At 39.0% G+C, this 15,625-nt stretch overlaps 3 protein-coding genes across 4 annotated transcripts; all 3 read left to right on the top strand.

Annotated features, from left to right (window-relative positions):
- The first annotated feature begins 3,709 nt into the window (after positions 1-3,709).
- On the top strand, positions 3,710-5,427 carry LOC137736935 (putative galacturonosyltransferase-like 3). The gene has a single exon (XM_068476261.2). The coding sequence runs from the start codon at positions 3,719-3,721 to the stop codon at positions 4,946-4,948; it is 1,230 nt and encodes a 409-aa protein (XP_068332362.2). The 5' UTR covers positions 3,710-3,718; the 3' UTR covers positions 4,949-5,427.
- Positions 5,428-6,853: 1,426 nt separating this feature from the next.
- Positions 6,854-10,381, top strand: STN7 (Serine/Threonine kinase domain protein). 2 transcript variants are annotated; one of them, XM_088682670.1, is made up of 10 exons: positions 6,854-7,467; positions 7,557-7,646; positions 7,778-7,900; positions 8,038-8,143; positions 8,308-8,472; positions 8,578-8,671; positions 9,046-9,139; positions 9,244-9,300; positions 9,383-9,796; positions 10,029-10,381. In XM_088682670.1, exons 1-10 carry the CDS (start codon positions 7,021-7,023, stop codon positions 10,197-10,199), a joined length of 1,761 nt encoding a protein of 586 aa, XP_088538796.1. In that variant the 5' UTR covers positions 6,854-7,020; the 3' UTR covers positions 10,200-10,381. The 2 variants fall into 2 exon arrangements, with proteins under 2 accessions (XP_088538796.1, XP_068332361.2); XM_068476260.2 differs by having other exon boundaries at positions 6,892-7,467; positions 8,038-8,139; positions 8,304-8,472.
- Positions 10,382-14,359: 3,978 nt separating this feature from the next.
- LOC137738072 (small polypeptide DEVIL 4) lies at positions 14,360-14,956 on the top strand. The gene has a single exon (XM_068477674.2). It carries the CDS (start codon positions 14,547-14,549, stop codon positions 14,697-14,699), a length of 153 nt encoding a protein of 50 aa, XP_068333775.1. The 5' UTR covers positions 14,360-14,546; the 3' UTR covers positions 14,700-14,956.
- The last annotated feature ends 669 nt before the right edge of the window (positions 14,957-15,625 follow it).

Raw genomic sequence — 15,625 nt, 5'->3', positions numbered from 1 at the left:
AGAAAAAGAGGAGGAAAAAGACTCCGTCGTTGTTTTTCCGATAGTTGGTTTTAACCTTTTAGGTGGGAGTGTGAATTTTAATGGTAATAACTAATACGAATCGATAAAATTATAAAAATGCTTTTTAGCTAAAATGGTCAATGAAATTGACATAACTTCTTATTTTTGTCTCTGAGATTTGAAATTGATAGGAGTGTCTCTAAGTTTGTCCACCATCAATCATTTTGGTAATTCTGTACAAAATTATGTTAAATATGCACCAAAGTGATAAAAATACCCTCAATTAAATAAAAAATGTGCCAAAATGATTTGACAAAAATTGAGTGTATTTTTACCATTTTATCATTATCTAATGAAGATTTTTTTTTACAAAATAACCAAAATGATTGATGATAGACAAATTTGAGGACCACTTTTATTGATTTCAAATTTCAGGGACTAAAGTGAGATGTTATGTCAATCTCAATGACCATTTTGATTTAAAAGCCTTATAGAAAAACTACTTTTACTACATTTTCCAAACTATAATTGTATCATCTCTCTCGTAGAGATGAAAAACAAGATATGCACACTTGACGATTCCCTTTTTAACCACTCTGATTTGTTTCTTTCATATGATTATCCTTTGATTAAGTTTGTTCACTTGCTCAAATTTAATAATAACATAGAAGTTGAGGAGGAAGCAAAGCAAGAAAAGTATCTCATTGGACCTCTCTTTTTTCCAGTTTGAGATTAAGATGGCCTCAAAAAACTAAGGGAAGTCTAATTTAGACAATGGGTGGCTTGATTAAATCGTGAATGTTGGGTGTCAATATGTCAATTTGTTTGTTTGTTGTCATATTTATGTTAGTACTCGTGCACGAATGTGACAAGTTTATTCAAATAAAAATTTTGTGTTTTTGTTTTGGCTGTGGGTTCGTATGATTATTTTTGCTTTTGCAATTCGATTATTTTTTAAATTATTGGGGGTGATGGGTTTCATTGGTGTAATGCATTGCAACTGTTGGCATTAACATGTTAAATAACGTCGCCATTGACATTGATTTCTTAAAGTTGACATGCATGGTACTTTTATCATCTCACTTGTTCGAAATTTTTTTAAAATGTCATATGAGCATATACCTTTTGTTTTTTCAACGTACGATACTATCTATACAAAAAGGAGGGAGTGCGCTAAATTTCATAATGTGCTGACAATAATGTGGTTCAAATTTACCTTTGGCAAAAATCGAATCTAAGACCTCTCACTCACAAATGAAGAGATATGTTACTAGATTGTAATATTAAATGGCTCATGTAACAATACTTGTTATCTCTGTATATACTTCACATCGATTGAACTCATATGGACAATGGAAGCCTTGGATGGATGATGGATCACTAATGGATCTTAAAATGGGTAATTTGGCACATGTGTAATAATACAATTGAGTGGAAATTTAAAAAAAATTTCAACCAATTGTATAACTACCTTGCCGTACCAAACTATGTCGCCGACACATTAAAAAATTCTCTTGCACTCATATCCAGTGGCGAAGCCACGTGAGAACGAAGAGTGGCGGTCACCACTCCCCTCGCCGGAAAACAAGTTTAGGAGCGATGGTTTTGCCCCTCTGGTCCCATCGAAAGTGCCTGTTGGTGCGGTGGTTCCGTCTATATTCATCTGGATCTGGGTTTGTTGCTGGTGCGCAGCTCCGCTACATTTGGTTTTATATTTTTTTCAAAAGCCAGGCCAAACGACACCCTTTAGTCCTAGTTAAAAATTTTCCTTTAATGCAACGACATCGTTTAGGTATAGAATTGAAAAAAAAAAATTAATCAGATGGCAGCAGAACAGATCCTATTGGCCCCTTCATTCCCCTGCTACCAAACATTATGGCTTCAACTTCAAGCTTTTAAGCCATCCAAGCCGCAAGCAGCCAGCCTCCAGCTGCCATTCTTGGCCCCCTTTCTCTTAGATGAAGTTTTTAATTTCCAAATTTATGTTAGCCTTAACCCTAATTGCTTATTTAATTTGAAATTTTGTTTATTTGACATATAATCATACAATAATTAATCAATATGGTTATTAATTATTGAATATGAATATGAAATCTTATAATTATTTATGAATAAACTTGTTATTTAAAGTAAATTTTGAATTCTTGATTATTCTCATTAATATTGATTAATTGAATTGAATTTTGTTTAATGAATAATTTACATGATATTGGTATTGATTAAGAATCGAAGACTTTTTTTTTTTGCCATAGTATACAATTACATAATGAAATGATACTACAAGAAAAAATGCTTAAACCCTCCTCCAAATATTCCAAGTGGTCATCCTTCAAATATTTCAGGTAGTCATCTTCGACTATTTCGGGTAGTTCCCAACAAAGTGATAACACTGAGTTAGATGAAATATTAGCTAATATTTTTTTAACCTTGCACTCTTTTAAGTTCGCCCCAACCCGCCACTTAGCCATATGGTCTAGTGATATTTCTCCTCACTTGTAAGTGAGAGGACTTAGGTTCGATTCTCACTAAAGTCAAATTTGAACCACATTATTGCTAGCCCATTGTTAGGCTTAGCCCATTTCCCTACCCCCTTAGTCTAGATAATATTGTTTGTTTGAAAAAACAAAAAATATTTGCCCTTCCTCCCGACAATTCTCGACTTCGCCAATGCTCATATCTATTGATTGAGAAATTTTCAAGTGTGCCTAAAGCACGGCCATGTACACCAAGTACCATAATATAATGGGTTACAATTTTTTTTCAAGTAGACAACCACTTATATTATGACACGTGGTATACCGAACCGTGTTTCCAACACGTTAAAAATCTCACCAATCGGTCCCCTTAATTAATGGATATCGTCTGAGTAGCTCGTTCGGATTCCAAAAGCATTTAAAAACATTTTACCTTCCCCACAAAAAATTAGGATGGGATCAATGCACATTCATTCATTCATTCATTCAATCTCTTCAAGTTTTATTGGTATATTATTCTAAGGTTAAAACTCAAATGTGGTTTTAACAATAAAAACTTCTTTTGATTGTAATTGGAAAAAAAATAAAAAATAAAAAGCTCTTGGGCTATAAAAACACTTTCAAAATACGGACGTGTCATACATTTTTTTTTTTTAGTATATCAATATTTTTACATTTAGATTTTACATTTTCATCTGCTCATAGGATGTCGCCGGTGAAAGCACCACCACCACAACCACAAGATGACCACGCCCCATTATTCCTACACATTTTCAATAAACAGTTCATATCGTTAAAATTTAATATAGAATAAGTTCCACTACGAATCTCTATTTAAAAAAAAAAAATAGAGATCCGTTTTCTCAAAGGCCCTGAGGTCGCGTCTAGTTCTCAAAAACTAAAGGTCGCATTCTTTCCAGCCTGGCGTTGCCTTTGGCCCTCCCTCGGTCCCTTCCCCTAGCTGCATATCTCACAATCCAAACAAGATCCTTTGATTCTTCTAGTGAGGATCTTGAAAATTTGTGAATCGTGTTCGTTCATTGTATATATGCGATTAGTTTTTATTAGGTATTATTTGTGTTAATTTTAAATAAAAATATTTAAAATCATTTATAATCGTACAACGTATGATGAACGGATACGATTCATAAATCTTCCAAAATCCTTGTATCTTCCAAAATCCTTGTAGGATTTGGCGAGGATGCGGATTCCTCACAATCCATTCCGGGTCCCACAACACCAGCATGACATACCCAAATTACCCCCAACTCAAGATAACATTAACATCCCTTCTCCCTCCTCCCTCCTCCAATCCCGTAAGGCAAAGCACAGTCTACCCTTCCAAATTTGACTCTTTAATTCCGAAATTCCCACTCAAAACTCCCCGCACCAACGAGACCATGCCACCGGGCCATGGTCCTCTCCACCTTCTCCTCGCCGCCCTCTTCCTGGCTGCAGCCGTACAATTTCCGGCGAATTCCGCCTCCGTCGAGCTCCCCAAGTTCCGAGAAGCACCTGCATTCCGCAACGGACGAGGATGCCCCCGAACCGTATGGTCCTCGTTGGACCAGAACTCCCACTACGATCCCTCCATCATCCACATCGCCATGACATTGGACACCACCTACCTCCGCGGCTCCGTTGCCGGCGTCTTCTCCGTCCTCCGTCACGCTACCTGCCCCGAAAACATAGTCTTCCACTTCATCGCCGCCTCCCACCGCAGTCGCCGCTCCTCCGACCTCCACCACGTCATCACCTCCACCTTCCCTTACCTCACATTCCACCTCTACCAGTTCGACTCCAACCTCGTCCGGGGCAAGATCTCATACTCCGTCCGCCGCGCCCTTGATCAGCCCCTGAACTACGCGCGCATCTACCTCGCAGATCTCCTCCCATCGGGCGTCCGCCGCATCATCTACTTCGACTCCGACCTCATCGTCGTCGACGACGTGGCGAGGCTGTGGCGGATCGACCTCGGGCGGCGCGTGCTGGGGGCGCCGGAGTACTGCCACGCCAATTTCACCAACTATTTCACCCCGAAATTCTGGTCGAACGCGGGGTTCGCGGCGGAGTTCAAGGGGCGGAGCGCGTGCTACTTCAACACCGGGGTGATGGTGATCGATCTGTGGAAGTGGAGGGAGGGCAAGTACACGCAGAAGCTGGAGCACTGGATGCGGGTGCAGAAACGGTGTCGTATCTACGAGCTGGGTTCGCTGCCGCCGTTTCTGCTGGTGTTCGCGGGTGACGTGGAGGGGGTGGAGCACAGGTGGAACCAGCACGGCCTTGGCGGTGACAACGTGGAGGGGCTGTGTAGGGACCTCCATTCCGGCCCAGTCAGCCTGCTGCACTGGAGCGGGAAAGGGAAGCCGTGGCTGAGGCTGGACTCGAAGCAGCCGTGTCCGTTGGATAGCTTGTGGGCCCCGTATGATCTGTATCGTGACCATCGTCACTCGTCACTGTTCTCTGATATCTGAGGGTGCATCGCGATTCACGGAGGCGCCCTGTACTGGATACGTATCACTGCTGTCATCTGGTCGGGAAGGGATGGAGGATCAACTGCGAGAGTTTTCCTTTTGTCTGGGTCCGTTAAGGCATCTTATTTTACGGCGGTTAAAACGGAGATTTACCCGAAATGGTGGTTCGAAGACACGTGGTGAAAGGCCAAGGAAAAAGGGACTCTGTGCATGGTAAAATGTCAAATATCTGGATGGTCTGTATTCGTACGTACGTAGCGCGTATGTAGATCTCGTTTAAAAGTGATTTTTAACCATTTTGAATGTATCAGTTATTTTAAAAGTATTTTCAGTAAGTGAAAATTAGGAAATTAAGGAATTGGATATTTTTTGGTTTGTAGTGAAAAGTATAGTAAGATAGTGGAAGTGTATCAAATATGATTGCTACGCTTCACCTTTGGGACTAAAATCATTGAAAAGAAAAGTATCTTGCCCTCCCACTATGTTTCTTTTCTGTAAATATGAAGCGTTGGTGGTTGATTTTTTAAGCATGCATCGACGTACAACATATTAAGATTCTTCGTCGGTTTTTGTTATATCTTTGGCCGCACATTCAGTCATTTCATTATTTCAGTGCACACTACAGTTAGTAGATATTTTAAAGGTTTGTTGTTTATGAACGTGTTTTGTATTATTCGTTTTTTTTCAGAAAATTACAAATTGGTTTTCATTTTTTGATACCTTGTGAGGAGTATCTTATAAAGTTGACCAAACAAGGCTTGTGTAGGGAAGGCATATGTGCAAGAAATGTTTGGAGTTTCAATTCACGTGGGTTGTTAACTGTTGAGACATTCTTCGGTGCAGTTGAATGAAATCATGAACGAAGATGGTTGCCATGTGTATATACTTGCATTTAATCATTGTCATGCGAGCAAATGTGAGCAGCGACCTAGTGGATGATAAATTCACTCCACCTCCAACACTATTTGGTTGCTGAAAGTTTAGTAACCATTCATGTTGATACCCAATCACATTTAGGCACGTGTTTTAATAATTAAAATTGTAAGCATAAATTGGATTCGTCTTTAAATGTGATTGGATATTAGCATGAGCGGCTATTGAACTTTCAGCAGCCAAGTAGTGTTCACCTTCAAATATTGGTTTGTGGGAAGATGTTATTGTGTGGACAAATTTGATCATGTGGTATCTCCGTGTTACAGTATACGTGTATATTACTAAAATGAATAACCACATTGAGGATATGTTTACTTACCAAGAATAATATGCAAGTTACGAGTATTATTCTCATTTTTTGACATGTCCTTTTTAGCCTCTTACATGCTCCTCTATAGTTATGGTCGTTGATTTCATTTTAATTTATCCAACTTGGTGATCATAACTAAAAAGGAGTATCTGTGACGATATAATGGGTGTGTGAAAATCACTTTTCTCCTGAGATATCTTGCAGTTACTAACCTACACGAGAAATGAAGTAGTAAGTCTCATGTTGAAATTGCATTTGGTCCAATATCCTAGTGGATAGGGTGTTAAGTTTTCACCCATGCGTCCCAAGTTTGAAACTTCCACTCCTCCTAAATTGTTGTAATAATTTTGAACCCTCACTCTACTCCTTAATAATAATAATTTTAATAATAAAAACAAAGTCTCGTGTTGAGATTAGGTATGCCACACCTAAGCATTCAGATATGTGAAACATTTCTTAAGGAAAACTAAATCGGCCTTTTTAGTTGGCAATCATGGAATGTAGAGGCCCATCTTATTATCCAGCCCAACCAAATAATTCCACTGTCCCAGCCCATATACCCACAAGCCCACTCCAACCCTATGGTGCATGAGTTGACGTGTCAATCTCTCCTTTCTTCCTGAATTATAATCCATTAATCCCTTCGAGCCATTTCCCTCCACAAATATACCTGTAATAACCGTCACCAAAAAAATAAATAAACAAAATAAAAAAATCAGACTCTGCGGTGGTGGTCTAAATTTGAAGGACTTGCTTGAAGAGAACCAGTGACTGTCGCTACCTGGATTTTCCCTAACACAAATTCCCATAGCCTCCTCACTTTCCGGCCATGGCGGCCACTGTCGCAGCCGGCGGAGTTAGCATTGGGACGGCCAAGCTCCGTCTTCACCAGTCAAAACCCACCTCCCCGTTTCTCGGCAAAAAACTCAAAATCAGACCTACCTTGGAATCCCAGCAACGCAGTTCGAGAATCACAATCTTAAACCCCAAAACGCTGCTGGTTTTCGCGTCCGGCGGCGGCGAGTTGATCCACGCCGTCAACGACCTGTTTCTGGGGGTGGGAGTGGGGCTGCCGTGCACGGTGATGGAGTGCGGCGACATCATATACAGAAGCACTCTTCCCAAATCCGATGGCTTGACGCTCACGGCCCCGGGTGCTGTTCTGGCTCTGGGCGCCCTGTCATATCTCTGGGCCACCCCCGGCGTGGCTCCGGGGTTCTTTGACATGTTTGTGCTTGCTTTTATTGAGAGGCTCTTCAGACCCACTTACAAAAAGGTAAAAACTTTTAGTTTATTTCTGTTTAAATTTTGGATTTTGATTGGAAATCTGAAGTGTGTTTTGTGTTGATTTTTGTGGGTTTACAGGATGATTTTGTTTTGGGGAAAAAGTTGGGAGAAGGTGCTTTTGGAGTTGTTTACAAAGTTTCATTGGCTAACAAGAAGTCTTCTTCCAAGGTAATACAGTAATTATAATTTTGGTTGATTCGGAGATTGGAGATAATGTCTTTGAGCCAGTTGTATCGGAGATTGTAAATCTTATGGGAATGAATGTGATGTACTAATGTGTTGTTTTTGGTTATCGCTAGAAAGAAGGCGACTTGGTGTTGAAAAAGGCTACTGAATACGGCGCGGTGGAGATTTGGATGAACGAGCGTGTGCGAAGGGCGTGTGCGAACAGCTGTGCTGATTTTTTGTACGGCTTTCTTGAGGTGTTGATCTATAATGCCTACTAGTACCATGTGATTTCGGGGTATCATTATATTGGAATTTTACTTTGATAGTTCATTCCATTGCACATTCTAGTTTCCGTCGTAGGAATTATTAATTGTGACGAGTCTGGTTGCAGAGTTCTTCTGCAAAGAAAGGACCTGAATATTGGCTTATATGGCGGTTTGAAGGGGAGGCCACTCTTTATGATTTGATGCAAAGTAAAGAGTTTCCGTACAATGTTGGTACTTTTTCCCATAAGCCTTTACATGTTCATAAACCGTTGTTCTCTGAAACTGTTTGATGATTTTGTAGTTTCAACTATAATATCCAAACCTTGATCCGGCCATTGGCTTATCGAATTTCCAATAAATTCTTTCCTGAAACATGCGACACAAATGTCAGGTAGAAACAATGATTCTTGGAAAGGTTCAGGACTTGCCGAAGGGTTTGGAAAGGGAAAACAGAATCATACAAACGATAATGAGACAGCTCTTATTCGCACTGGATGGTCTTCATTCAACTGGGATTGTGCATAGAGACATAAAGCCACAGAATGTTATTTTCTCTGAAGGTACTAATACTTATCAGCATGCTGTACATAAATCGATAAAGAACCAGCAAATCTCAACTGTTCTCATATTTGAAGGTTTCCTATTCTCGTTTTAACAATGTGCAGGCTCACGTATATTCAAGATCATTGATCTTGGAGCTGCAGCGGACTTGCGAGTCGGCATCAACTACATCCCAAAGGAGTTTCTTTTGGATCCAAGGTATCTTTCCAGCTAAGTAGTCTAAGTAGCGTACTCGCTAATTGCTACAAAAAGGCATGATGAACTCATGAATCTAAAGTCCTGCATCAGAGGAACAAAGCCTTAAAAAAAATATCAGCTTCACCAAGCTAATGTACGTTTACTTGACATCCAAGGGACTAAAATCTCAACAAAAACCCTGCACTTTGTGAAGTGAATAATACATGAGACGTAAGTACTGATCAAATGTGCGATATCTGATTTCGGAATAAATGTCTTTTAAAATAAATATTGGTAATTTGCATGTTTGATTAATAGCAAGGTTCACTTCTTATAGCATCTCACTCAATTTGTTGTAGGCATTCATGATGTCGTTTGGGTCTTTTCCTTTTCAGATATGCTGCACCAGAGCAATACATCATGAGCACACAAACGCCATCTGCACCTTCTGCTCCTGTGGCAACAGCACTTTCCCCAGTTCTCTGGCAGGTGAAAATATTAATTGTTATATCATCTCAAATTTTATTATTGCTAACTTACTTTCTCAGGCAGATAAATTGATTTAATGGTTTTAATTATATGGTCTTGAACAGATGAATTTACCGGATAGATTTGATATCTACAGTGCCGGTCTCATATTCCTACAAATGGTGAGTGACATAACTTGCGGAATATAGCTATTGTTGGTATACTAAATGATTCACTCAATACTCTTTCAACTTCTTCATACAGGCCTTCCCATCATTACGCAGTGACAACAGCCTAATACAATTCAACCGTCAGCTAAAAAGGTGCGATTATGACTTGGTTGCATGGAGAAAAGCCGCTGAGCCCCGAGCTAGTGCTGATCTACGAAGAGGTTTTGAGTTGTTGGATTTGGATGGTGGCATTGGATGGGAGCTCCTGACATCAATGGTTCGGTACAAAGCGAGACAAAGAATCAGTGCGAAAACAGCCTTAGCGTATCCCTACTTTGACAAGGAAGGACTGTTGGCTCTGTCCTTGATGCAGAACCTGAGGTTGCAAGTGTTTCGATATACACAACAAGATTATGGGGAGGCTGCCAAATGGATTATTAGGCTAATGGCACGATCAGGAACCACGCAGGACGGTGGCTTCACAGAAGCTGAGCTCCAGGACCTTAAAGTTTGTACCTGAACTTAAATTTGGAAAAGGAAATGCTTTTCGCACACCCATTTTCTCCTCGGCACTCCTCCCTTTGTTCCTAGCCTTTGAGTTGAACAAATCAAAGGAAAATCAATGGACATAAACAAGAGGAGTGCAGAATGAGAATGTAGGAGTGTGAAAAATCACCATCCATTCGGAAATCATTAAAGTTGTAATCTTTTCGGGAGTTACACTTCTATATAATGTGCAGGAATTGGATCCTACTAGTAAGAAGAAGGCAAGTGCACTGGGAAGGAATGCTTTGGCTTCAGCTCTTCGGCTGCAGAGGAAGATTGTGAAGACGTTGAACGAGAGCATGGATGAGATCAACAGCCGTCGGAAGAGTCTCTGGTGGAGCAGGTGGATCCCAAGAGGGGATTGATTCAAGTTTGTGAAAAAGAATATACCTTTTTTCCTTTTCTGTAAATTGTGTGTAGTAATCTGAATTGACCAACTTTGGTGATATAGAAATATGTTTAAACATGAAAGTATTAGCTGGAATCGAATACAAACATATTTGTACCTTGAACCAAACTGCATTACCAAATATTTATACTTTGAACAGTGGTTTCTGTTATTTAGGACTTTCACTGTGCAGTTGCAGAGTCCTCCATTAACTTCAACTGCAAGCAAGCATTCTGTCCTTCCGAAACACGGGAAAAACATATACGTGAGTTTATGCTGGCTGACTAGGGTAGTGTGTCAATCTTCTTGCATTCGAGTTCAAATTTCACATTTCAAAAATCAAAAACATGCAAGGTCGTGAGCCTGTGATAATATTTTCTTTTGAAAATGTTTGAATTCGTAATGCAATGAGTTTAGCGAAAAAACTCGATAAACCTTCAAATCCTCCTCTTTGGACCCCATTTCGTCCAATGTTGATAAACTAAGAACGTAATCTTATCATGTATTTGTCATAAACCAGCACTGCTCATGATCATACCATGCTGCCATGCTGGGGCTACGCGGTCAACGATCATGCAAAGTGCGAGAACATAATCATTGATTAATTAGGAAAACCACGCGTAATTCAAGAACGTGGCTAATTATTCATTCAAATTACGAAAAGCTTCCTTCGAAGCAAAGCCTGCCAAAACCCAAAATCCGATATATGCATGTAAGAATACGACTGTAGTCTGTAGTTTGCTGCTCAATTCCGTACATTCCACCAAAAACACAGATGTTTGTCACATGCACGTTTGAACTCCATACATACAAGGCATAATGCAAATGCTAGCTAATTAGCTCCGTTACCCTTGAATTTGCAGGGAAAGTGGTAAGGAAGCACATCAGAACTTGCATGCTGGAATTAAGGAATTCAAGTTGCTTATAATACAAGCATCAAGAACACACACACACACACACACACAGATCCTTTATGCAAAGAGATCCCATTTTTTGAAAAAAATGAGGATTAGGTGTGGGCCCCCTTCCCATCGAATTTCAACGATCCGAACAGTCTATTTTGTAAGTCTCGTTTCATAGATCATCCTTACAAAAATTCAATTCAATCCGAAACCATTTGTCTATTTCATTATCAAGATAAAATTTCATTGTTTATTATATAACAAAGTATCCGTTAATTTCTTTAAACTCAATTAGATGTATTAAACATTTTCAATTTGACTAATATTTTGCAAGAATGATCTATGAGGTGCAACTTAAAAAATAGATGGTTCGGATCGATTTGATGTGGTGTAAACTCCACAACTTATCTCCATTTTTATAAAAAAAAAAAAAAAATAAGGATCCATTTCCTTAAGGGTTTCCTATATATATATATATATTTGAGGCTACTTAGATCAGAGATAATATGAAATTAAAAATATATATGTGTTGAGTCAATTGCAGGCAATGGCATTGTAAATCACGAGAAGTTCACGTGCAACTCTGACCTTGACCTAGTTGTTTATTTGGAACAACAAACATAACATGAGAGACACAAGCTTCAAAACTATACATGGGACACTTTGGATATATCGCTCTCAGATTATATTAATTGAATTCAAATTAATTTAATCAGCACCATTTTCTAGCTCTATTCTGGGGGTATTATTTGAGTTTCCAATGTTTTGTATATAATACTCTACGGTACCTAGAGTCTCTGCCAAGTATTCTTGATTTAAAAAAAAAAAAAAAACTCGATCTACCAAGTAAAATTGTGAGGGTGCATGCTGACATTGTGTGTATGAACATATGTACTTGTGACATTGAAAATTACGTAGAAAGTTCGGTGAAAAAAAGGTAGAGTAAACTAGCTGTGGATTATGTACTATCTTTAGTATCTTTATTGATTATATAGTGTGTTATTTTTGAAAAAAAAATGAACTTGCGGTTGAATTACATTGAATTGTTTGTTGAGATGATACAAATAACGAAGCTCAATGTATTGCATATGACATAGTACATACCTAACATGCACAAATGTACAAAAGTATGAACAGGATGGAAGAAACTAAGAAACCACTTGAGAGTGCCATTGCCTGATTCGATATACAGCTTAAAATTGCTCAAATACAGAATAGAATAATGGATAAAATTTGCTTATTAGAATTGAGGGTTATTGGAAGCTGGTCTCCTCAGAGAAATGGGAGGAGCACGAGACGAAGCAAGTGGTTTTCTTTGCTTTGCTTCTGGTGCAGCACCGAAGCATAATAATTAAATTCATAAAGCGAGGTAATCAGCAGCAGTGTCCGAAATGCCTTCCAAGCAGGCTCTCGTAATCATCATAATATTTGGTTGTCCTTTTCATATATTCCTACCGTCTCATTTCGCACCCAGAGACAAACTATGTCTGTCACATTGTCCACCCAAAAACTAATTTCCGCCTGTTTAAAGTGCAAGGCTCTGCAAATCGAGAAGTTCTTGAATATGGCTGTCGACCATGCCACCCGTCTAGCAAAAATGCACACAACAGAACTCCTTGCATTCGAGTCTCACACAAACTCATGTTGGTAGCACCAAATGCAAATTCACTTTGTGTGCGACTTAGAAAGGCGGTTGGACATGGCGCGATAGCTCTACCCAAGAATTTCTCATGCCAGTCTTACTCCCTCATCGCCATCTACAACTGCATGCCATGTTGCCCTACTCTGCATATATACAAATATCATGACTCAGCAAATTCAACTCCTTCCCTTTAACTAATAATTCTAAAAGAAAAAGCCAAGCAGGAAAAAATGAACCGTGTTTTGAGAAAATTAAGCCCCACTTCACTAAACGTAACCCTAATCTTACATCATTCGTATTTCTGTTACGGGGGCAGTGACTCAGCGGTGACCTAAAGTATGCAGTAATTACCGGAGCATGGTACAGGAAAGTCTAACATTGCTATCAAAGCCGTTGTCTTGTCCCTACATGCATGGTTTTGCTATAAATAATAAGCCTATCTGATGATAAAAAGATGATGAAGCCACTAATCATGCATCCTAACCAAAAGTTAGTTGATTAATAAACGTGGATTCTTGCGTAGGATTCAACTTATCCCCTCCTAATCTTGTTGCATGTTTAGGTGGATCCAACACAAGTTAAAAAGAAGACAACAAAGGAAAGCACTAAAAATATAGGAGAAAATTAGGTTGGGATACTTATTCCATACAGACTTGCTTATATACAAAAGTGACTTATTGAAAGCACACGATTAAGAAAAAAAATTGTGTACACACATATGTCAGTTCGTCTAAAATGAAAACTGAATTCATGCGTGTAAAGATTCAGATATTTTTCTTAAATTGGTGTGTGTATCCCGTACCTCATTATTTACAAAATTAGAGGGCAACTCAGAACCAACCAAAAAACTTGCAACCCTATGGTGAGTAGTGGCCGACCCATTATGCTGGTGGGTAATGCCTACTTCACACACGTATATGATGTATAGTCCATTTTAGACCAATGTAGCGTAGCAATATTACATGTGATGTGAGAGAGAGATAGAGTGCTTGCTAGACCAATGTGGCGTAGCAATATTGGAGGTAGATTCTCTGCCCTCTCATTTTTCGTGCCTTTTTGTTTTGTGTGATCACGGTAAGTCATGTTAATATTTTATATATATATTTTTTTATAGAGATAATAAGACAAAAATGAATACTAATTTAAAATATTGACGTGGTTTGTGACCACACAAACAGGAGGGCACGAGAAGTGGGAGGGCAGAGAATCTGCCTCCCATTACATGTGATGTGAGAGAGAGAGATAGAGTGCTTGCTTGGATTTTTTTTTTATCATTTTGTGTTAATGTGTTTTGCTGATGTAAGGTAAGGTAAGGGATTTCAAAGTAGTTTGGATAAATTTTTTATTTTGCCGGAAACAAAGTTTGGTATACCAATTTTCATAATATAATTGATTGGAATTCTTTGTTAAAAGTTTTCAACCAAGTGTAGTATTATAATTGATGTACCGAACCGAGTTCTCGTAGATTAAAAAATCACTCTCAAAATAGTGACGGAGGGCAGTGGGGCCCACTTGTGGGTGTTTGTCTAGTGGGTTTGGGGCGCACTGCCCCATCCTTCGGCTCATTTTTAAGACCAACGTGGATCAAGGACCACACCCACATTTCTCCTCATCTGGTCCTCCCTCCCGCTATAAGAACCCCTCCTCTGGCCTCTGCACTTTCAAACCCAACTCACACAATCTCTCAAAGCTCATCACCTGCAGAAGAAACACACACACTCACTCGCTCACTGCACTCAGAAGACAGAAAGAAAGAAAGAAAACCCTACTTCTCTGAAATATGAAGATTGGCAGCTCTGGCAGCATGGCAGGCAGCAAGAGAAGGCTGTCTTCGTCGTCAAGCAAAGGACTCGGAGGGGTCCTGCGACAGCAAAGAGCCAGGCTTTACATCATCAGGAGGTGTGTGGTCATGCTCCTCTGTTGGCATGATTGAAAACATGATGACATGGGGAAAGGAAGATTTTGGTTTTTCTTTTTAATTTCTTCTTAATTTTCCTCTTTTTCTTCTTCTTCTATCATCGATCTTTTATCTTCTTGGTGGAGTTGTAAATAGCCAGCGAATGTTTTTAGGAGAGTTGAAGACAGAATTTTGTATGGGGTTAATTTGGCCTTATGGGGCTTAGATATGTACATCGGAATAGCCTAAATATATAAACTTTTATATGATATAACAAGCTAGAGTTCTTAATATTTCATTGTTCTTCTCATATAACAATATCGTTTCAGTTTGTTACAATTTGGAAGGGATTTCCAAGTATAAAGATTGAAAAAGGAAAAAGGGTTTAAAGTTTCAATTACCAAAGAACTCCATGTAAGGTTATACTTTGAGCGAATCTGTTGTATCACCAGATGTACACGATCAGTGAAGATCTCTTTAGAGCAACTACAACCTTGATGATGTTCTTATTTTCTTTGTCCTATTTCAGTTCCAAAGAAGTGATGCGGAGTTCTCAAAGTTTTCTTCCCTTTTCAAATGGCTTTGTTATGTTCCCTAATCTTGATTAAAAAGAACAATTATGACCCAATGAAATTGGAGGTGAACAGAAACATTGGTGACAATAATATAGGATCTACAAAATCTTAAATTTTGAAGTTCATCTGGTCAAATGTTAAGTGAAGATTAGATTCAAACTGTTCTTTTTTCAGTATCCCAAATTATTTTTGCTTTTTTAGATTTTCATGTCCAAAAAGTGCTTTAGGCATAAGGTAGAAGCATCAAAATTCATGATTAGTACTTTGACCAAGTCGGTTAAGTACACTTGATGACAAAAGTTGAACCTTAAAATAATCGCTTAAGCCTTAATCCCTTTGTCATAATTCCTTTTCTATATGGTTGTTTTGGAAGGCCAATGATTAATT

The sequence above is a fragment of the Pyrus communis genome, chromosome 13, assembly GCF_041283825.1.
Source record: "Pyrus communis isolate YQ-2024b chromosome 13, ASM4128382v1, whole genome shotgun sequence".
Lineage (NCBI taxonomy): Eukaryota > Viridiplantae > Streptophyta > Magnoliopsida > Rosales > Rosaceae > Pyrus > Pyrus communis.
This window is presented reverse-complemented; position numbering and strand designations above follow the sequence as displayed.

Coding starts and splice junctions, on each gene's coding strand:
- LOC137738072 (XM_068477674.2), top strand. CDS start 14,547: ATGAAGATTGGCAGCTCTGGCAGCATGGCAGGCAGCAAGAGAAGGCTG.
- STN7 (XM_088682670.1), top strand. CDS start 7,021: ATGGCGGCCACTGTCGCAGCCGGCGGAGTTAGCATTGGGACGGCCAAG. Junction 8,473..8,577: donor GAATGTTATTTTCTCTGAAG/GTACTAATACTT, acceptor AACAATGTGCAG/GCTCACGTATATTCAAGATC. Junction 9,797..10,028: donor CTGAGCTCCAGGACCTTAAA/GTTTGTACCTGA, acceptor TATAATGTGCAG/GAATTGGATCCTACTAGTAA.
- LOC137736935 (XM_068476261.2), top strand. CDS start 3,719: ATGACATACCCAAATTACCCCCAACTCAAGATAACATTAACATCCCTT.